Source organism: Bos indicus x Bos taurus, chromosome 6 (genome assembly GCF_003369695.1).
Source record: "Bos indicus x Bos taurus breed Angus x Brahman F1 hybrid chromosome 6, Bos_hybrid_MaternalHap_v2.0, whole genome shotgun sequence".
NCBI classification, from domain to species: domain Eukaryota; kingdom Metazoa; phylum Chordata; class Mammalia; order Artiodactyla; family Bovidae; genus Bos; species Bos indicus x Bos taurus.
This window is the reverse complement of record NC_040081.1, coordinates 88,878,201-88,902,206: the sequence shown is the minus strand read 5'-3', so window position 1 is coordinate 88,902,206 and position 24,006 is coordinate 88,878,201. Positions and strand designations below refer to the sequence as shown.

At 38.2% G+C, this 24,006-nt stretch overlaps 1 protein-coding gene and 1 long non-coding RNA gene across 5 annotated transcripts in view; one reads left to right on the top strand and one right to left on the bottom strand.

The window, feature by feature from the left end:
• Positions 1 to 3,894: 3,894 nt before the first annotated feature.
• EREG (epiregulin) lies at positions 3,895 to 23,994 on the bottom strand. 2 transcript variants are annotated; one of them, XM_027544749.1, is made up of 5 exons: positions 23,803 to 23,994; positions 11,930 to 12,016; positions 9,732 to 9,855; positions 8,726 to 8,875; positions 3,895 to 6,646 (listed from the first exon to the last, which is right to left on the bottom strand). In XM_027544749.1, exons 1-5 carry the CDS (start codon positions 23,849 to 23,851, stop codon positions 6,565 to 6,567), a joined length of 492 nt encoding a protein of 163 aa, XP_027400550.1. In that variant the 5' UTR covers positions 23,852 to 23,994; the 3' UTR covers positions 3,895 to 6,564. The 2 variants fall into 2 exon arrangements, with proteins under 2 accessions (XP_027400550.1, XP_027400551.1); XM_027544750.1 differs by having other exon boundaries at positions 11,930 to 11,995; positions 23,803 to 23,949.
• The window catches only part of LOC113894390, a 69,214-nt gene continuing 68,332 nt past the window's right edge, over positions 23,125 to 24,006 (top strand). For all 3 annotated transcript variants that reach the window (XR_003511564.1, XR_003511565.1, XR_003511562.1), the window contains exon 1: positions 23,125 to 23,861. This is a non-coding gene — a long non-coding RNA (uncharacterized LOC113894390). The remainder of the gene's footprint in view (positions 23,862 to 24,006) is intronic.

Below are 24,006 nucleotides of genomic sequence, written 5' to 3'. Positions count from 1 at the left end.
TCATTAATCATTAATGTGAAGTTTATCTTCTAAGTATGATTTTGAAGATTCTTCAAACTAAATTCTAACTTATTCCCAAATAGATATCTGACACTATTGTCAGGGTGGTTTCCCTTACATATCTTTAACGTGCCATGGTTTTCTTGATTATTCTTCCATTTGAAATGTCCTACAGTCCCTCCTTTGCTTATCAAAGTCCTGTCAAGCTTCCAAGTCCAGTTAAAGTCCCAATTCCTCAGTAAAAGCTTCCCCATTGGCATGACCTTTCTCTAAATGGCTTGATATAATACTATTTAGTAACTATGGCGGACTTCTGTTGTTTGCCTGTTCAGAATTTGCTTATTCTTCCTCTAGTAATAGCTCTCTGATTTTCCTCTGCAGGGAAAAGATTCTCCCATTAGGTACAAACTCTATGGCTTTTCAAATGTATTAGTGGCCAAGGCAAGAGGTGAGGTCATGATCCCAGTTAAGTAATCAGATCCTGCCTTCCTTGACCACTTGCACCCAAGAACAAAAACAGTTGGAATTCACACCTTTTAGAAGCAGTACACTGCCAACTAAAGCACTAGAACTTCCTTGATTCTTTGGCTTTTAATTCTATCAAACCCCATATATCCTTCCCCAAAATTTATTCTTGGTTAAGCCAGAGACAATTTCAGTCTTTTTTCCCTAAAAGCCAAAGAACTGTAACTACTAACGCCTTGCATTATTCTTTATATGTCATGATAACTTCAAATTCCTCTTCTAAGTTTCTTAAAATCTACAGTACATTTAATACTTCTTTTGAATACTCTACAGTTCTTATATATTACTAGATACTAAAAAAAAGATTTTCTATAAGTATTAATTGATTGATTCATAAAGTATTAATTTTTATCATTTTTCCAGAACATGAATTATTCCTGATGACAAGTTGAGGGCCAAGAATATGATGTATTTCCCTGGTATCAACCCTGCTATCCAGAGAAAAAGACTAAACAGAAAACCATTACTCCTTTCTGACAGATGGGCTGGAAAAATCACCTTTCCACTGATATTTTTATATGCGTGCCTACTGAATCACCTCAGTCCTTTCTGATTCTTTGCAACCCCATGGACTGTAGCCTGCCAGGTTCCACTGTCCATGGGATTCTCCAGGCAAGAATGCTGGAGTGAGTTGCCATACCCTTCTCCAGGGGGTCTTCTGGACCCAGGGATCTAACCTGCATCTTCTGTGGCTCCTGCATTTCTTGTAGATTCTTTACCACTGAGCCACTGGGGAAACTAATAATTTATTCATAATTCCTATATTTCCAATGAGCAACCATGCCCTTATCCAAAGCTTTGTCACATGGCCTCCATTTAGCATTTGTTGGATCTATTAACAACTTCCTGACTCAGGAATCGAACCCAGGTCTCCTGCATTGCAGGTTGACTCTTTACCAACTGAGCCATCAGGGAAGACCTGTTAATAACACCTGCATTAAAGTACTTGGCTGTGCCTATTTTCTTAGTAGGCACAAGGCTCTGCAGGCTCATATGAAATTTTTGGAAGACTTTTCCTAAATATTTCTCTAAATTTAAATAAACCGAATATCCTTCTTTTGTTTGGCTCTGTATGTTGGGTATTTACCATTAGCTGACCAGACAGGATATTTTTAAAGGATCCGTATTTTATGTCTCCTTCTTAATGAATTCATGTTGGACCCTAATGAACAAAACAACGTCTTGCGACCATTTGAGGAGAAATATGTTCTAGAATTGACCAAAGTCAAAACCTTTGCCTACAGTTTCCTATTTAAAAAAAAAATTGTGATATTCTATCAAAGTCTAGTCTTCTGGGAGATTTTTCCTTCTGCATAATGCCTTCAAAATGGCCAGTTCTGCAGTTTTTCCATTGTTGTACAAATTTGAGGGTAATCCTCTCTGAAACCACTTAAAAGTGAACCATTCATCACCTTCCAGAAAAGACACCAGATTTTTGACCTGAGGTACAAAAAGGATGGAGTTGAATTTAATCAAACAGGAACATGGTAGAAGAAAAAACAATAAGGGACTGTTGGTCATTGAACATGTTACCATTTTATGTCCAGTAGACATCCATTGGTAGTTGTATAATGAAGTTTAGAAATCAGGGGAAATATCTAGTCAAGGAATAGTCTGTATACAAATGGCAATTAAAGGCACAAGGCTATATGAAATAAAGTAGGGATTGTATATATAGAGAAAACTCGAGGACGGCATGGCAACCCACTCCAGTGTTCTTGCCTGGAGAATCTCATAGAGGAGACTGACAGGCTTCCATCCATAGGGTCACAAAGAGTTAGACATGACTGAAGTGATTTAGCACGTATGCATATAGAGGAAAAAGTCCCAAAATTAAAAGCTTGGGTGGACTCCAGCATTTACAGATCAGTGGTGGAAGACAGAAGATATTAGGGAAGATTAAGGATGAGACTGAAAACAGGTTGACAACCAGATGAGGAGGGCACCTTGGAAGCTGAATGGGAGAAGTGTTTCAAGGAGTTCTTTTCCTTACTTAACCCTGTGGGTTCTCAGACTTTGAATAGAATCAGTCTGATGGTTTTGTGAGATCTCAAGAAATTCATTTTATAGAAATTTTGTTTCTCCCCCACAAAATTCCAAATTAAACCTCACACTCACTCCACGTGATGGTCTGTTCTGCTGCCCCTGACATGAACCAGGTGCTAAGTCACTATAGTCATGTCTGACTCTTTGTGACCCTACGGACTGTAGCCCGCCAGGCTCCTCTGTCCATGGGATTTTCCAGGCAAGAATATTGGAATGGGTTGCCATTTCTTTCTCCAGGGGACCTTCTTGATCCACAGGTGGAACCCAAGTCTCTTATGTCTCCTGCATTGGGAGGCAGGTTCTTTAACACTAGCACCACCATGGCCAGAGCTGCAGTGTAACTGGGGATCAGAAGACCTTGTTTCTCACCCCAGCTTCATCTTTTACTACCAACTGTGACCCTGGACATATTGGTTTATCCCCTTGTAAAATGATCAAAGCTAGCTATGCCTCCCTGCCCTATCCAGAGATTATGAAGTGGTCCAAGGAGCCAATAAAAGGCAAAGCATTCTATAGATTGTTGAAGCAGGTACCTCAGAAGGTGTTACTGTAACAGAGGTTCAGAGGATCAATGTTTCCTGCTGTGCGGTGGTGTGTGTGCTTGATCATGTCCTACTCTTTGCAACCTTGTGGTCTATAGCCCACCAGGCTCCTCTGTCCATGGAATCTTCCAGGCAAAAATACTGGAGTGGGATCCCTACTCCAGGGAATCTTCCAGACCTAGGGATTGAATCTGTGTCTCCTGCATCTCCTGCATTAGCAGGCAGACTCTTTACCACTGAGCCACCTGGGAAGGCCTGGGAAAACCCAAACTTTTGGTTGGCAGATGCTGAGGAAATCATGGGACATGCTTCTGTCTGATGCACCCTTTCAAAAGTTATTTCTCAGTAGGATATTTAGTCTTCTTAGAAATGGTTATTGGGCTATAGTTGTTTCACAATTTCGTGTTAGTTTCTGCTGCACAACGAAGTCAATCAGCCATATGTGTACATATATGCCTCTCTCTTGGACCTTCCTGCCACCCCCCATTCCACCCAGCAAGGTCATCACAGAGCAGTGAGCTGACTTGTGCATGCTATACAGCAAGTACTCTCTAAGAATATTCTTTTAAAATATACTAACAGCTAGAATTTTATAATTAATGTAATTCCTTACATTTCAAAGAAATTCTTCATTATGGTAGGCCGTAATCTGTGATAAATTTACATAGTGCTTTCCCAAACTAAAACCAATGTCTTTAAACACATTATAGTCCTGTCACTGCTTTTAAGCCCGTTAATGTAGTATGGAAAAACAAAAGAGACTCCATCAATCAGTGACATTTTTAATGCAAGGTGTTTCATGCATTTTTATTTTTCAATTTTGTTTTTTCCAGTTTCCAACAAAAAATAAATAAAAATTAATAATATCCTGTGAAGTATCTATAGTCTCCTTCAATATCTTAAGGTACACAATTATCAAAGCTGATATGGAACACAAACAAATTGATACAATTCAGTACTCTGATAAAATTCATTGTCAAATAAGTTACTTTAAACTGCATGTGATACAACTTTATGTTCTACAGCATCTTTAATATAAACTGTATACCAAAATGGCTCTTCAAACGTAAAAAGTGCAATTACAGAGTGCAAAAAAAGCAGAGAGAAATTCACTATCTTACATTTAACCTCATCCAACTTGAATAACAGGCATGTGTTAGATAAAATTATTCTTCAGTCAAAACATTAAAATTTACTCAAGCAACACTGTTTATATAAAGGTTGTTACTCCCCTTTTCCCCATAGGAATAAGAGTAGACAAAAATCAGAAATTATTGGGCAGCAAGTTAAACACATTTTTTCCCAAAAGTCTACATACTGACTGTTGCAGCAAAAATAGCAAAATGGATCAGACATGAGTTTTTACTGAATTCAATAGAAATTAGAAGCTAATATCATGTATTTGGTACATAGAAATTGATCTGACACCTCAGGGCAGTTGAATTTAACTAATCCTCTTCTCAGGACTCAAAAATAAAAATCTGTCCTCCCAATGCACCATCTCTCTCCTTGCTTTGACTTTGGCAAAGAGATAAGAACAAAGAATGTCCAAAAGAACAGTGGCATTTGATTGTATTTTAAATATTTAATAAATTACACAAATCTTGATCATGAGGTTATCTTTAGCATCAATCTTAGACCCTCTTTGGTTATAGAGTATGTCTACTGGGTTACTGTGTGGTCTTGGTGGGAAGCCACAAACTAGGTATTTATGCATTGGTTTGCATTTAGTCTCAATACATTAGACATAGATAGATCTTTCTAGAAATATATATAGTGAGAAATTTGTAAAATAAGGAAGATAGACTAAATATGAGCCAAATTTTTCTGTTTGTAAGAAACATGAGCTAATGGCAATGGTTTTTTAATGTTTGCCCAGCATTATCTTCATTAAAACATTTTAAAAATTAATTTTCACCCATAAAACCAATCTGTGTCCTATCTTTTTTATTATTTAATATCAAATTATAAATAAAAATTTAACTTTTACAGGGGCTAGTTTTTAATCTTTATTTAAGCATCCTTAAATAAAGATTTAACATCCCAAACCACTTACAATTAATTATGTAATATGAATTGAAATGCTCAAGATAAACCAATATGACTCCCTTTTGTAACAAAATAAATGGATTTCAGATGATTTCTTGGTTCATCAATAATTTTTTTTAAGCAATCAATATTACTCAAAATAAGCAGACCTCCCTTACATACAGTAGATGTCAATAAGGATGTGTAGGATTAAAAACATATCCTTACACAGCACATTTGACTTCAGCTATATTAATGGGAAACAGAAACATGCTTTTAGATCTCTTTAGACTATATATAGAATAACTGTCTTATATTATACTTTAAAATAACACTTAGTCCATCAAATTTTGGACTCTGATTTAACTGTAGAATTCTTTAGCAAAGTTCATATAGAAATAAATACTCTTCAAAAAAGAAGCACAAATTTTGGCTTCATGTGTGGATTTTTTTAATTAGTTCATGAGCAACAGTTACCTAGCATAAATGTACTGAAAAAAAAAAAGGACATTGGGAAGCTATACATAAAATTACATAAAAGATGGTAAAAGTTTTCTCAATTCATTTTCTTAAGGAAAATCTATTAGATCAGCAGTCCCCAACCTTTTTGGCTCCAGGGACGGGTTTTGTGGAAGACAATTTTTCCATGCACCAGGGAGAAGTGAGTGATGGGGAGAGGCTGTAAATACAGATGAAGCTTTGCTTGCTTGCCTGCCACTCACCTCCAGATGTGTGGCCCATTCCTAGCCAGCTGTGGACTGGGAGCAGTCTGTGGCCGGGGGTTGGGAACCCCTGTATTAGATGGATGACTAATATCCACAGGAGTTGTGAATGGGCATAGAGAATGGCGCACCTTCCTTCCAGGCAGTAAACAGTGAGAATGTGTGAGTGGAGGGAGCAGAGGGTGTAGTGTTTAGCTCAAGATCTATATTTGCTTCTCCCCAATTCCCATAGCATTAGTGTTTCAATACGTGGCACAGTGGTGCCAACTCAGACACCAAACTCTGATATAGTCAAACCAATTATCATTGATTCGAGGAGTAGAAAAATACATTAAATTGGTTTGACCATATTTTTGGCTTATAGAAATCTGTCACGTGCTGACACTTTCTAAACAACGAACTGGGCATTGTTCACTCCTATGCATTGTACACCAGGCAAAAAAGTTTTCAGTAAAGCATTTAGCCCAGGAAAGGATTTCTTACAAAAATATCCACTTTCCTTTTATATTAAATATTTTGTGTACATTATACATTAGCAATCTGTTAAAAATAAAACAAAAATAAAAACTTTTCTTAGCATATGAAAAAATACATCATTGTTGACTTAACATATGACCCCACATAAATATTATTAATAAAATAGGAATATTAACATAACCAGGCATGCAGTGCATTCCTGCCCATAAGCTTAATGGCACCATTCAGACTTGCGGCAATGCCGGATCCCCTGAGGTCACTCTTTCATATTCTTTCTTGGGTTCTTTACTTTTTCGATTTCTGTACCTAGAAATATTCAGAAATGAAATCATTAGCACTGTAGTTAACAATAATAAGAGCAAAATATGCTAACATATTTGGCAAAATTAATACAATTATGTAAAGTTTAAAAAAAAAAGAAACAAATACTTGGACTCTAAAGGCACTTAAGCATGGTGCTTCCAAAATGACACAGGTAACCAGGTTTAGGTTGAAGCTGAGAAAAGAGGGAGGGGGCAAGGAGCAGTTTCCCTGGACAAATAAATTCGGGAGGAAATGGTGAAATGCAGTTAAAGAACTCCTCAGAGGCTTTCAGATGGTCATGAAAATTGTAAAATTCCAGGAGAGCATGTGACCACATTTAATCCTGGACTGTTATCATTTTTTTCTTTTTCTCTGTCTTCCCTTCCCTTTTTCTTCCTTCTTTCCTTATTACAAATAAGAAAAAAAGTGCAAATACTTTGAATATCCCTATTATATTCTACCTATCATGTTAATGTAATGTTATCACCAATAAAAATAAAAATAACTAACATTTATCAGGCAATTACTACGTGACTGACAATGTTTTAAGTGATATATATTCATTTTTTATTTTATCCTTACACTTAGCATTATCATCCCCATTCTACAGATGAAAAAAGTAAAGTACAAATGGATTACATAACCTGGCAAGTTCTCCTAGCTAGGATTCATAAATCTAGTGGTTCAGAATCTTCATTCACTCATTCATTAAAGCTGTCTACCTAATATTTTGAGTTCATTTTCTACCCATTTTGAAGATGAATCATGTAGACTTAAGGAAACTGCATAATGTTTTTGCTTACTTGAAAAACACGATTAGGAAAACCTTTGTTTAGCCTTGATCTGGCTACTTGTCAACTAGACAAGCCAGGGCATGTCAATTCCCTCTCTGGGTCTCACTTTCTCATCTTTAGAAAAGAAAGGATTGTAGTTAAAGACCTTTCAGGTGTGTTTCAGGTGTAATAATATTCAGTTATGTGATCATAACTAATTAAAAAGATATTAAAATTTGATGAATACTTAGAAGTAAACACAGATCAAATAAATTTAATCTTGTAAAAGTAACATTTTTGGAGCTTCAAAAGTAGAAGTGCATTATTTTCAGCAAAAATAAAATAAAATTCACTCAAATGTACACTGAAAAATTTGTAGCCCTTCCAAAATAAGGAGGATTTCATGGAGACATTTTAAAGGCAGCTACTATTAAGTAGGGCTTCCCAGGTGGCACGGTGGTAAAGAGCCAGCCTGCCAATGCAGGAAACGCAAGAGATTCCGTTTTGATTCCTGGATCAGGATGTTCCCTTGCAGTAGGAAATGACAACCCACTCCAGTATTCTTGAGTGGAAAAGTCCATCGACAGAGGAGCTGGCAAGCTATAGTCCATGGGGTCTCAAAGAGTTGGATAAGACTGAACACACACACTATTTAAGTTATACTATTCCTGATACTAACCTTAAAAAACAGCCAATCTGATATACGCTCAAAAGTTTCAATGCCCACTCAGTTGTCAGCATATATAAGTACAGCACTGTACACAGATGGAGTGTTGAAGATGGAATTTTAAGGGACTGGCATGAACCAATTTTTAAAAGTAAGCTCTTACAATTATCTGGACACTCGATTCTACTAGTCTGCCTTAAATTTTAAGATCCTAAGCCTCTGGGGTTATTAGTTTACAAAGTATATTTTATGAAATACAAACTTCAATCTAATAAATTGAATACAAGTGGCTAAATTTAACATTGGCATGATGCCTTATGATTTACTTTTGCATGTGTTATACTCAATACTGATAATAATCCTGTCATTAACGTAGAATAAGGATTTCTATTTGTATTTTATAAAGGAGGGAACTGATACTCTTAGTTTAAGTTGTATAAGGTCACAGAGGTAATAAATAACAGAGCCCAAAACAGAGTCAAGTCCAGATGTTCTGCTGCTGAAACTTCCTTAAAAATATCTTTGGTGCAGTCTGTCTTTTCCCACTAAATAATACTTTGCCATATTTTTACCCAGTTTGTGTGTCTTGTATAAAGGTAATTTACATAGGAAGAGTATTAAAAAACAAAAACACTGGCTTACCATCTGCAGAAGTAGTATATAGAACCAGCAACTATGACAAGGAACAAGATAACAAGAATCACAGTCAAAGCCACATATTCTTTGCTCAGAGGTTTTTGGACGGTTAAAAAGAAATGCTCACACCGGACACCAGTGTAACCTACTTCACACCTAAAGGACAATGGAAGAGAAAGATCAATTATTTTAAAGAGCAATCTTGGTTCTGAATTAATCTCATAAGAGGTCATCTCACACTATAAAGCAAGATATCAACAAGGTCTGCCAAAAGTTGTAAAGATGAATTCAAAGACTGACCCGAAAGCTGGCCCAACTTTGATAAAAGAGCCCCATGAAGCTCTCAAATCGCAACTGTTATATTAAAATGATAGTCTTATTCAGCTGCCAATGTGGCTGACAATGGTGTTTTGTATGTTGTGTGGGTTTGAGGTGCTTTTTGTCTAAATCAGTGGAGTCAATGCTTGTAACAATAGCTGACATATAAGTCCAGTGAAAAGATTAAAAGTTGACCTGCTATTGTGGTAAGTGTGAGAGGAAGATATCTGAAGCCCTCCCCATTCCACACCCCTGAAGTATCTGTATAATCTGATAACTACCATTTGTTCTACTCTTTGTTCCCCAACTTAAAAGAGGTGGCACTAGTGGTAAAGAACCTTCCTGCCAGTGCAGGAGGTATAAGAGAGCTGGGCTCGATCCCTGGGTCAGAAAGATCCCCTGGAGAAGGGAATGGCTACCCACTCCGGTATTCTTGCCTGGAGAATCCCATGGACAGAGGAGCCTGGTGGGCTACAGCCCATAGGGTCACAAAGAGTCAGACACAACTGAAGCAACTTAGCACACAGAGCACAACTTAAAAGAAAAAATAAAGTTTATAATAGTAAATATAAATTGCATGCTAATAATACTAAAAACTGCAGCCCATGGAAATAATAGAGTACTTATTAAGAAGATAAGAAAGAGAGACAATATGGGTTTTTAAGATATTGTTTGTTTGTGTTTGGCACATTACCTGCAGTAATTTTCACTCATGTCTACCAGGTAGATGCACTGTCCATGCAAACAGTAGCCATTCATGTCAGCACTACACTTTGTTATTGACACTTGAGCCACACGTGGATTATCTTCAGTTTGAACTGTGAAAGAAACACCAAGTGGAATGTATTCTGTTACTTTCTTCGAAATAGTATCATCCTTTCATAATCGTAACCATTCTCAGGCATTTGTGGACAAAAAGTCACTTTAGTTATCATACTCTCTAGAGCAATAAGCAAAACACTGGATTCCCAAAGGAAAATGGACTAAACAAAACAAAATAAAAACTGGGAATAAAATTCTCAAAAGACAATGTTTAAGGTTAGAAAAGGTAAGTTGAAGGCACACACGAAAAATCATAATACTTTACGGTTATTCACTTATCCAAATAAGGTTGTCTAATTTTTTCAAATAATTCTGACATTTGCAAGCTGAATCCATTAATTAATTTAAGACAGCTTAAATCTATAGAGGGTTTTAAGCCAACAAGGCTTGTTTTGGTGTGCATTCTCTGGTAGCTCAGTCGGTAAAGGATCCGCCTGCAATGCAGGAGACTAGGGTTTGATCCCTGGGTCAGGAAGATCCCCTGGAGAAGGAAATGGCAACCCACTCAAGTATTCTTGCCTGGAAAGTCCCATGGAAGAACCTGACAGGCTACAGTCCATTGGGTCAAAAGAATCAGACATGACTTATGACTAAACCACCACCCCAAACCCAAAATCAAAGTCTCTAATGATAAGAGCTGAACGTGACCTAAACAAACCCTGACTTATAAATGCCTTGGTTACACAAATACAACCATGAAAACAGTAGCCTCTTTAGAATAGTGCTACAACCTACACATAACATTTACTTTATAATTTTTTATTAAGAGCTTTTTTTTTTTAAACAGTTTATTTACTTTTTTGGCCGTGTGGCATGTGGGATCTTAGTTCCCAAACCAGGGACTGAACCCATGCCCCCTGCAGTTGAAGCATACAGTCTTAACCATTGGACCACCAAGGAATCCCTAGAATGTTTTAATTACTAAAATTTGAAGAAAGTGAAAGTAAAGTTGTTCAGTCATGTCTGACTCTTTGCGACTCCATGGACGGTAGCCTACCAGGCTCCACAGTCCATGGGATTTTCCAGGCAAGAATACTGGACTGGGGTGCCATTTCCTTCTCCAGGGGATCTTCCCAACCCAGGGATTGAACCTGGGTCTGCTGCATTGCAGACAGACGCTTTATCATCTGAGCCACTAGGGAACACCTAAAATTTGAAGAGTCTATATGAAATAATCAAACAAGGCATCTTGACTTTATACTCTTGTTCAAATAGCCAAAAATAGGGAGCGAGGCAGACCAAACCCCTAGAGTATAATGAGGAAGGATAAGAAAAGAGGTGTACTACTCTGGTTACTCAGGATAACTCTGAACTCAATAACTCAGACTGAATATAAAGCAGATCTCTCCTGAACCACAGTCAGAGTCCCCTGGGGTCCAAAGATACGACAATGCACCACTCATCTGTGTGCATGTATGCTAAGTTGCTTCAGTCCTGTCTGGCTCTTTGTGAGGCTATGGACCATAGCCCGTCAGGTTCCTCTGTCCTTGGGATTTCCCAGGCAAGAATACTGGAGGGGCTTGTCATGCCCTTCTCCAGGGGATCTTCCCTACCCAGGGATCAAACCCACATCTCTTACATCTCCTGCATTGGCAGGCTACTTCTTCACCACTAGTGCCACCTAAGCACAGTATTTGGCATGTATTAAGTACTCTATAGATATTTTCTGAATGATTGCTGTAACTCAAAATACAGGACATCATTTGTTCCTTTTACAAAAAACAACAACGAAATACTTTATCTACTGTGTACAAAGCTCAAATTTGCCTATTTTGCCTGGGATCCAACCTCTCCCAGTAGTTTCGTAGCAAAGTTCTGAAATGATCAAAGGGAATCTGATTTTCTTTTTTCCCTCTCTTTAAGATCAAATTTTCACATACAACTAGATATCCAGGCCCTCTGCCTCCAGTTACTCCTTTATATAATTTTTCCAGATCATTGAGTTCTTTTGTTAATAGAGCAGCTATTCGCCTCTCTTTTTCCCACTATCTCATATTTATAGTCTTTAAGTTTACATTTCTGTTAAGAATGCATAATTATTTGATGCAACATTGACAAAGCTGGGCTTACCTAATGCTGTGCAGTTATCTCCCGACTCTCCTGGGATACATGAAGGAATCACAGTTGTACTGAAGACTGCTTGAAGAAGATAGAAAACTATTTATGGAGAAAAATAAAATATATAACTGATGCTTCAAGAAAGAAACTCTGACCAGATTTCCACATAATTACAATATTTGCAGATTTCTTTTAATTATTTCAATAATTTGATCCCTCTAAACCCTGAAAGAAAATAATTCATGGAAACAGGCATATCACTGAAAATAAATGAACACCCAGCTCTGTGTCCCATGGTAAAAGCCATGGCGTTACATTCAGAGTTACAAACATGACCTGCTCTAAACATTTCACAGTAACCTTTTCAAAGACTTGGTTTTACCATCTGATTTCTCAAGAAGCTTAGCAACTGGAAAATTTCCACCGTTTTACTTCATGATGTGTTCAGAGCAATGCTCCAAAGTAGAACCTATCACAAAGAAGGCTTCAAATAAAACTCAGCTTCTATTTATGGTCACAATGAAATAGGACTCTCAACTGAAGATACATCAGTTGTTGATTTAAGTACCTAAGGTACTCTTTGTATTACACTTGAAAATATTAATAGATTTTAATGCACAATATGTAATCTAAGTAAAGTCAGAACATATCTTATCCAATATGGGAAGGGATACACATGCTGCATGAACCATACTGAGCCTTAGAATACAGCTTCTGTCATCCAATAAGAGATTAACAAGGTGTTTCACTGTGTGTCTCCCCTGAAAAGATAAATGTTGGGGGACTGGCACCAGGATGTTGCAAGAAGTTTGTGAATTGCATGGAAAGAATAGGAAGAATCCTTTTAATTGTAGGAAAGTTTACTGAAGAGAATTTTACTCTTCTTCTTAGGAGTATTTGCTCTTTAATCACTCGTTCCAAGTTATATGTGTAACTGTTATATAATAAACATTATTGGTGTTGGTGGTAGTAGTTGGCAGCAGTTGACATTTCTTGACCATGTACTATGTGTGGGCATATAGATTTTTTATGGTCTGAGCCATGAGGGAAGCCCCAAGAATACTGGAGTGGGTAGCCACTTTCTTCTCCAGGGGTCTTCCTGACCCAGGGATCAAACCTGAGTATCCAGCATCACAGTACGATTCTTTACCATCTGAGTCACCAGGGAAGCCCATCCTTACCTATACTACCTCTTAATCCACTCAGTGACTCTTTGAAGAAGATATTACTGTTTTCCCGACTAGCCATTTGAGAAGAGTGAGGCATAAAGAGTTTAAGTAACTTTCTTCAGAGTACACAGCAATGTTGTTCTTTGCCCACATTACAGAATTTGGAAACAGGCAATAACACTAAAGTATAATGGACATTACAGGGAATGAACTCAGCTAAATATAACTGAAGCAGAGTATTTAATGCCATAAAGAGGCAACAAAGTATGGTTGGAAAGGCAATCCTGGGAGAAAACCTGAGCTATGCAATTAATGGACAAATTAATTAAATTCTCTGGATCTCAATTTTACCAAATTATAGAGTTTGGGGGAGAATTAAATGAAATGGGACTCATGAATGTTCCATGCCATTCAACAGCTAGCTTGTTTTGAGAAGTAGTATATGTGGATAGTGCCCTCTACTGGTCTATAACAAGGTTATAAATCTCTCTGTATTTTGGTATTTTAAAGGATAATTATTCCATATAATAAAGAATTTTATTTTTTCACAATCAGAGGAGGTGTGTACATGTTAAGCAAATTGAGTATGATTTGAGTAAAACATAAGCATCAGAGTTTGTAATTTCTTAATGTTTCAAACTTGACACTGATAATAATCCTCTGAAGTGGTTATATTAACCTCAATAACTGCAGTGTAGTTAAATTAAATGTCTTATCCAAGACCAATTATCTAGAGATTATAGAAGATAAGGGTTAGGAGTACATCTTATGACATCGAGTCTCATAACCTTTCAGTGACTTGAAAATATCTTTTGGAAAGTTTAGAACTATCACCTCCTTGCTCCATATTTCTCCTACAATATAAATGATACTTTGATTGTCCTTACAGGAAAAAAAAAAATCTTTCTTAAATGACAAAAAAATGGCTAAAATTTGGATTCTACTGTCAGTTGAACAGAGATGGAAAAGGATAACTGTCCACACATTTTTTCAGGGGTGAATTAGCTAGAGTTTTATCCAAGCCAATATCATTCTACTTCTCGATATAATTTTGCCATAAACTTTCACTCATAAAGAATTACTTCCTTTAATTTATACAATCTGCTCAAGATAAGCTGGAGTTTCAAATGTGTGTTTTTACATCCCTGACATTCCTATTCCTCAACGGCTCTTCAACTGATGTGAGGAGATCTTATCGATTCTCCTACTGCAAAAGGGCCAGCCAGGTCCACTGTGCAAATGTACATTTCTCTGCAAAGGATGGTTTCTTCACTCTTTGCAGAAATCAGACACTAGCCTTTCCTGTTCAGAACTGCTTACAAATGCAACCTGCGACTATTATAATAAAATCCAGCTAATTGCTCTGAGGTGTTGCTTATTAGTTGTTGTTGGTTTTTTTTTTTTTCTCAAAAGTTTTTCATATTGTTAGTTTTTCCACTGTTGGAAACTTTGTTCCAGTTGGTCAAGCCACAAGTGAAATATTTGTCTTTGTGAATTAAAGAATGTTCAGGGCAGGGCGTGCCTCCACAAAAACTGGGCTGTTCTAACCTGTGACGCTCCCTTGGACATAGTCCATCTCTCAGGATGGTTTCTATGAGACTTGGTACATTAATCCCACATCCGGGTATTTTATAGATGGAATTGTAAATGATTTTAAACGTAGTTCTCAAATGACAGTGTTAGATTACACTTTAATCACAGATATATGTAGCCAATGAACTACTGTGTTCAGTTCTTGTAAGTGCTCAGTCGTGGTTGACTCTCTGCAACCCCATGGACTGTAGCCGGCCAGGCTCCTCTGTCCATGGAATTTTCCAGGCCAGAATACTGGAGTGGGTTGCAGTTTCCTTCTCCAGGGGGACCCAGGGATAAGACACGCGTCTTTTGTGTCTCCTGCTCTGGCATGCAGATTCTTTACCACTAGCACCACTTGGGAAGAATTACCAAAACTGGTTCTTAATGAACTACCAAAATTGGTTCTAAATCATGTGTTCATCCACACAGCTCTATTGCTTCAAAACTGGTTTTCAAGCTTTCCTCAACCTCATATTTAGCCCAGGGCCTTGCAAAATGGGGTAAAGGAATAGTGGGAAGCGATCAAAAGATTGAAAAAGTTAACCCATGAAGAATTTTAACATCCAGCATTCATATCCAATTATAAATCACTACTCATTAAAGTCATACAGGGATACATGCTGAAGTCCTATCTGTATATTTCCTTAATCTTTAAGTTTTTCATGACTTTAGTGCTAATTGAACATAATGATCTTTCTCTAGGTCAATTGCAAATCTTATATTTGAATTTTTGATCTTGACCATGGGTCCCTGATGAGAAAACATAACCCTATGGTATTATTTGGATATAGAGTTTGGATAATGTCAGCAAACAGATTGGTGGCCAGCCCTACATTGGTAACTACCATACAGAGGAATTCCACGCTAAATGGTAATTTGTAAACACAAAATTAGCCATTGGAACTTCTATGTCAATAATGTTAAGAAAACAAAACTGTCTTTGGAGCCCATTATTTCTGTCCAATTTCCAAATGGGTTTCAGAAATTTAAAGCTCGCCTATTCATCTACCTTCACCTTTCAGAGATTTGTTTCAGTGAAATCTCAAATGTGCCAGCAGGAAGTGGCACTGGTGACTCACAGGATACAAATCACCTCTACTCTGTGAGTCAGGGCCGAGCCTACACCTTACACAATACTGGGGACAGCTCGTGGGAGAGGTTGAGTGCCCTTGCTCCACTGGGGGGTGGCGGGGGGCACTAAATGTCCTGGGCCCTGGGGCATTAAGTGAAAAGTGCGTGCCTGACAGTCAGAAGGAATGCTAAAGGTAGAAAATGTCCTTTTTTTTGCATACGGTGTCTTTTGTCCTTGCTTCCTTCTGGCCACACTGAGGGGCCATCTAGATGGAGACTGAGATTTGGTGACTGGTTAACCAAGCCTATTCTGCAATCATCAACTGCAATTCTCAGAGATAAAATGACTCTCCTCAATAACAATCAAGTCAAATACAAATGACCCAAAATAAAATGAGATGGGTTACAGAATGAAAGGAATGCACCTTATTTTCCTAATTTAACCTTTTCGGATATTTAGACCAGAACAGCCAACTCATTATGAATCACAGTAATTGCCCAGCCCAAACAGGCAGCAAAATCCTCTTTGCTCACACTTCTGCTTGGTCACATGCCTACCTACTCACAAAACTGTTAGTTTTCTACTTTCTTCCAGGGCAGTCTGTAATTTTAGGATTTGTCTTTAACATACTAGGCTTGTTAGGTCTTGTATACTTTCTTTCAAGGAGTGAATATGCCTTCATCATTTCCAGATGTCTTTTTGTCTTAAATGCCACTATTAGATAAAGTTAAAATAACTGTAAGCTCTGTTATCACATCAGACACTGAAAAGCACTACTGAAAGACTTTCTAGTAACAGCCTATTTCTCAGAAAATAGCATATATAATAGTATATACATATCATAATGTATATCTATATAGCATAAACCTTGCTTCTTGCCAGCAATCATTTTCTTTCTACAGCTTTTAATGTTAACTTTACCACTAAGCATCATTTAAAAATAAATGTAAAAGCCAACAGTAACTATTTAGATAAAAACAGGATAACAGAATGAAACCAGAGGTTGATATAATGACAGGTTACAAATAAGTCTTGAATTTTGAATTTCAAATACAGCCATAAGATCTTCTTTGTAAAGTATCAGGAGAAGATGTAATAAGCCATAGTTTTCAGTTCAGAGACATTAAATAACTCTTCAAATCTGTGGCAATAATTTCTAAATCATACTTCAAAATGCTCATATATTTTGGTTATCATACAATACTATACTTAAAACTATTCAAATCAAGAAGTGTGTGTCAAAATATGAAACTAGAGCTTATTTTATCATAAAAATGGATTTTAAAGCTGTCTATCTTATTCATAATGGAAATGTTCTCATAATATAGGAGAAGGCATATCCATTACTGTATAAAGTATACAATTTTTACTAATCTGGGTGTTTTGAAATTTTGTGACTAAGAGCTCTAAATATGGAATGTGCAACCTCTAAAACCAAAGATTCATCTCTAGGGTATTATTTCAAATTATCTATTGAAAATGTATTTTTTTCTTCAAGATAATATTTCATGGAAGATCCTTTCAGCACCTTTTCTATCTTTACCCCCTTCCATCTTGCTTCTTACATGTATCCCCATTGATTCAATTCAGAAATTTAAATTACTATTACATTATTGTCTCAAAAGAAAAATCTTCTAAAGGAGAAACAGTTTGGATAAGTGTGTGCCATTTGCCTTTTCTTCCTTCTTTACGGTCATATTGTGGCCTACAACTTTGAAAACTTAGCATTTTTAGAAGCATACTATTGTTATTATTCATTCTTTACAGAAGCTCATTGCCAAAAATGAATTTGCAAAAAGATAGTGTTTTCATCAGTATGCCTCAAAAAAAAAAAAAAGAAAGAAAGAAAAGAGGAGAAAACAAGTACATAAAATATAATTTTAAAAGCCTTAAGGCTAATTACATTTCATTCCAAGAATCTGTGTGATGCACTTAGCATAATGGGAGCTGCTAAGAAATTTTATTTTGTGAAAATATATTTTTTGGTTAACACTGGAGACTTCAACTTTTGTGCAAAGCATATGTGCATCCTTAGCATAACCGAAGGGTGGGAAGGGCTTAATTACACGTGATAAACGAGAGGGAAGGAAAGCAACTTAACTTATACTAACTTTTTAGTAATTATCTGTTTCTAATAATATTTGTTCAACAAATGTCTACCAAGAGTCTTCTATATGCATGATACTGAACAAGATGCTGAAAAGTAAACTGATGCAAAGGGCATAGCTTCTGTTCTAACTATAGGCTAGATCCCAGGTGGTGGTGAGGGAAGGAGGAATTTCATAGATGATACCATGTTTCTGACCAGAAAATACCATGGAAGGTGGTGCCATTACGAGAGTAGATAACACAGGCAGGACAGCAGGTTTGTGGCACTGTTTGTAGCTAGTAGACATGACGGGGGACATAACGAATGAAGGAATCTGGGTTTGCAGTTCATGTATCATTTATTTATATTTATGAGGTACCTGGGAAAAAAGATCTTGAGTAAAAGAATAGGAATGGAATTGACAGGATCTATTTGAAAGCCTTATGAGGAAATACTACCTTCAAAAATAGAAGTCATTCAAATGTTCCAAAGGAAAAAGTATGGAATGGAAAATCATAGAACTTCAGAAATAGGTGACAAGGAGTGGATAGAAATGACCAAAGAAATTGGAGGAAAAAGGAAAGTTCAGTCTTGCGGGAGTCAAGAGAACAGAATTATGAAAGGGGGCATGGGGTGGTTAGCAATGCAATGATTGGAGAGAGAATGAATGACTCCATCATAAACAAGATTCATCATTATTCAGGGAAAATGGTGTTAAAATCGGCAATAAAACTTGCTAAGTTGATTTTTTTTAACATTAGAATTGCTTTTATATCTGCAATGAGCTTACCATTAACATGAATTTTATTTGTCTTAGTAACTTAAGCACTGATTATTCGAACTGCAACTTACGAGCGGCCATGTTTCTTAGCAATGGAAAACATCAGCTGGTGCTTCTCACCCTGGAGTAATTTTGCCAACCAGAGACATTTAGCAATGTTGGAAATAGTTTGGGTTGTCACAACCAGAGCTGCTCCTGACATCTAGTGGGTACAGACCAGGATTGCTGCTAAATGCCCTGCAATGCACAGAACAGTCCACAACAAAGAACCATAGTCTAAATAGACCCAAGGCTGGAAAATCCTCCCGGCAGATCCGTGAGGTATGGAGAGAGTTCTAGCTCAGATACTGTTTATCTCTCGGCAGCTAGGTTACCTTATCTTTGAAAATATCACCGGGGAGCAGGGTGGAGTAGGAGAGAGAGAATTTAGATTAGAATACGTTTTCTTGCTGATTATCCATCATTCAGTTATATCATTGCCCTATTTCCCTCCCTCTCTCTCTCTCTCTCTCTCTCACACACACATACACATATACACATATCCATCCACACACACACAGTGCTGATACACTTAAATTTTGTTAGGTGTACTGTCATTGAATACAGACTACACTGAGACAGAAATGGGGAAAACAAGGAAGAAAAGGTGTTCAACTTTACTATTAAACAGAATTGGATTTTCAAAAACTATTGTTCAGCCAAAATATTTGACTTTGCAAGCACATTTTCAAAGAACAGCTGTCTGAGTCAAAACAGAGTGCTAAGAACCCTAAATACATTCTCATCATCCCTCCAATGATAGTCATTGACTGGTTAACATAAGTCTGTTACAATGTGAATGATAAAAGCTGAGCATCAGTAAGGAAAGACAGGGCCAGATACACACAGTGTGATGAGAAAAGAGTAGGATAGGAGGATTCAGAGAGAAACAAAGGGGTTGGGGGGAGGGGGGCGGGCAGACGGCACAGTTATTTTCCAGTGGTGAGAGAAAGATGCAGGGAGGTATCAGAGAAGGCCTGATATTTTTCTTCAGTCTTAAAGGATGAGTAGAACTTTCACCAAAAGTGAAGTGAGTTGGGAGCATCCACAGTAGATGGTACACCATATTTTAAAAAGGAGCCTTACATGCTGTGTAACGCCTTTTAAAGTGAGTCTTGTCATTTATAAACTGGGAAAAACAATGCCTCTCCTGGCTACAAGGGAGTTACAAAGATCAAATGAGGCATTTTCCTAAAAGAAAAACTTGCTACTACTGATAACAATGCTGACTTTAAAACTGTTTCTCATTATTTTTAATATTATGATATTTATAATATCCATATACAGTAACCTAACAGCATAGTTATTACAATCTCCATTTTATAGATGAGAAAACTGAAGCTCAAGGAGGAATACATCTTTCCAAAAGTATGAAATAAAAGAAGCGGGATGTGAAACCTATGTTCTATATACTATGTCTCAATGCAAAACTGTAAAGTATGACACACACATGTGTGTACAGAAAATTATACATATATGCATTTACACATACATATGAGAAAGAGAGACTTTTACCCTTATCCTGAGGATTTTCAAAAATATTTGTATTTCACTTACTTTCATGCCTCAAGTTTAAAATTCAGGCTTTTTGACCTAAATAATTGAGCTAACTTTTTTTCTGGACAATTATCAAGCTGTCTTGGGTATTATTAACAGTATCCTAGTTAATGCTTTAACCTAGAATGCCACTGAACCTTTATTTGCCCTGAAACCAGACATCCAGCCTTAACATAAACTGCATCGCCAGAGGACACTGGATCATTTTCCAAAGGTTCCAGTATTGCCGTACCAAGGCAATGGCTGTCAGGGTGCTTCTCCCTGAGGAGCTGGCCTATTACAGCTTTGGGGAGTCTTCCCATTGTCTTCTGAAGGAATGTTTCCAACAGCAGTTACAGCCATGGAAATTTGCATAGGCCTATATTCAGAGTGAAGACTGACAGATGAGGAGACCACACCTACATTTACAGTCCCTTCAAAGAGGATTTCTTACATGACATTTGCATCTCCTGGATGATCATTCACCAGGAAATGGGAGATTCCTGGGCAAAAATGAACATTCTTGAAGACATTCAAATTCAAGTTTTCCAAAGTGACTATGGGACCACTGCACTTTTTTTATAAAACCAAATAGGTAGGTCTATTTTCTCACTGTTAATAAAGTATGCTGTAGATTCCAGCTAGATCTCTTGTCAACACTACATTCAATTCACAATATTGTGAATGATCCAGGGAATAAAAAGAATGTGGGTTTCCTTCTCCTTGACTGCTTTACTTAACATACGTCTAGGAAACTATAAAAATAGAAACAAAGGTCTCAGTCAACTGACGTCAATGATTGCTTCATAAAGTCATTTCCTGGGTATTAAAAATGCTGAATATAGGTTAAGTAAAAATGTAATATATCTGAGCAGAGCTTAAAGAAATAATCTTATCTTTTTTGTGCCTGGTTTCTTGAGTGATACCATCAGTTACCATTTTTGCACATACGCCAGTGCCCATAACAGGTCCTAAGCTCTGCAGCAACCCCCACGCTACTCTAGGACTTCTCTATTAGAACCAGTTACTTTATTATGCTCCTGATAACTAACTCTGAAAACCTCTGGCTCTTTACACATTGACCCAGAATGACCTTGACATTTGCTGTCTCTAAGTCCTTGTAAGGTATCTGACATCACTGAGCCTTGGTTTCTCCATTTGTCAAACTGGGCTAATCATCTCTACCTCATACAGTTATTTTAAGGAGTAAAGGATACATGGAAAACACCTCACACACAACATGGTTAGTTCACAGGAGGCATCTGCCTTCCCAGAGCCTGGATTTGGGTCTCAGGGCTGAACCACACACCCCAATTACCCAAGTTGCTTATATGGCAAGATGATGCGGAAGGCAGCTAGGGTGCCTGGGTCAAAATCCAGACCGGAGAGGCCTGTCATCGTGTTTTTGCCCGTGATGTGTCATCTCAGGCTGTGCCAACACCAGGCAGCTCATAAACTCTCAGGGTCAAAAGGAAAGCTCTAAGGCAAGCCATTGCCTCACTGAGATCTATGCTTCTCAGATTTCAAGAAAGAATGTTTATTCTGTCAATTCTCTATCATTGTGCAATGAAGTATGGATAAATTGTCTTGGAGCTATCATTCAGGAGCATGCTCAAAAGCCCATCTAGGTATCCTTGAACATATTTGATTTTTAGATCAAGAGACCCTGAACATTAATTGCAGACTCAATATAAAATGTTTTCCTTTTTATTTGGGAACCATCAATATCAAATATTTATCAAATGTAAAAGTGACCAAATGATTGTGGGGTGTGTATAGCAATTTAAATCTGCATGTGTTGGAGGCAGAAGATTCAAATGACAGTGTCTGTATTTTTTTTCCACAGACATAAATACATATAAATTCCACACACAAAAAAAGGCAATAATAAAATGTTTGCTGAAAACTCGAATGAATGTCTCTTTTTCTTGAAGGATAGATATTTGGGAAAAGTATTTCTACGTAATCTTTAGTTTCGGGGGGAAATGGCAATTTCAGACAGAACAGTTGGCCTTGCCTTTTTCCATGTGCTTTGGAATACGACTATTGGACTTGCAAACTTGAATAGAGTGTCGAGATATGATACAGAACTTCAAACAGGAACTTTCCTAGTGGCAGAGAAATACCTAAACAAACTGGGAAAACAGAAACTGGCCGAGCTCATTTAGAAATGGGCTTGGCAGCTGATGAAATAGGTGAACTATAATTAAGTAATGCAATAAAGGAGTTAAGCATTTTTATGACAACAAAAACACACAACACATAAGCTAAGTGGGTAGTAACCAGGATATTCATAGGATCTTGATGTCTCAAATTAGAATACTCAATGAGTGGCCCAAAACAGACTTGCATTGTTCAAAGCAACCTTATAGGTAGGGGAAATTAAAAAAAAAGTGTTAAGCTATTCTGACCTCTAGGTTGACATCTAACTCTAGGAAGACGTCGTAACAAAGATAGCAAAGCCACATTATTTACTGAGAAACTCCTAGGAAGTTATTCTTAAAAGTTTTGGTAGAAACCACAGATCCAGTTCCCACCTGTGTTCTTGAACTTGGACGAGTTAGTTACAAGTATGCATAGTATGCATGTCATTAGGTCTCCTAACCCCTAAGATAAGGTGTGTCGAAATAATAATTTAACTGTCACATCCTGCACAGGTAGAGTTAGGGGAATTCGCCTCATTGCAATCCCAGAAATAACGCGAGATTGGCAACCTTTATTTCCTTAGGAAAATTTTCATAACAGCTCCAAACTCTTCTTGAAGTTTAGGAAATAGCATTATTTTTTTTTTCAATACCAGTAAAGTTACATAAGGATTTTTTCCCCCTCTGTCCACCCCCCCCCCCAAAAGAAAAACACACCTGAATTATCTCAAATAAGAAGACATGCATTAAAGTACGCTCAGCCACTACAGGCTGCGTGTGTGTGTTGTGTGTTCAGTCGGGTCCACTACAGGCCACAGAGTGCAATTAACAGCAAGTGATGAGCGCGCGGCCCGGGAGTAGGGGGGAGGGGGTAGGGGGACCGGAAGCGGCAGGGCCCGCGTGTCCCTGCAGCTCCAGGTGAGCAAGCAGCGTTTCCACTCGTGGAGTCCGGAGCTTCCGCGAAGCCGGCGCCGGCACACGCCAGCACCCCAGAAAGCTGAAGCCCGTTTTATGTAGAAAACTGAAGGCCAGGCGGGAGGAAACCGCTTTTCTTGCCCAAAAGTCTTTTATAGGCGCGGGTCTAGTCCCTACTCCCGCCTCCTGTCCCCACCCTCACCCCAGTTTTCCGTTGTCTTTGGATTTTTTTAGAACTGTCAGATTTTCCTAAGGGCGCGGGGAGGCGGGGTGGGGGTAGGAGTGGGAATCTTTTCAACTTTTTATTTCTCCCAATACGGAGCTGTATTAATTCACGCAGAACACACAGCCCAAGTTCCTTGATCAGCAAAAGGCATACTGAACACCGATCCCCTCTCCCCTACCCCATCCCATTCCAGCCGCAGCGGGAGGGAAGGACCGGACTCCCCGCCGAAGGAGAGACCTGGTTGGAAATGGAGGACCCTGGAGTCAGGTGGAAAGTGACAACTGCCCCCCGGGCCGCCCGAGTCTCGTCCTCTGCGTCGGGAAGGGGCGGGGGACTCACCCAGGACGAGCAGCAGCGTGGGGACCTGGCGGGCGCGGCGCGGCTCCATCCTTCTCGCGGTGAGCGTGTGTCGGGGCGCGGGGACACGGGGGCTCCGGCGGGCTGCGGGAGGGGTCCGGCTGGGCTGCGGCGGCGGCGGCTGGAGCTACGGGGGACCACGCGTCTCTCGGACACCCGGCCTGTGTCTGGCAAGTGAGCTCCACG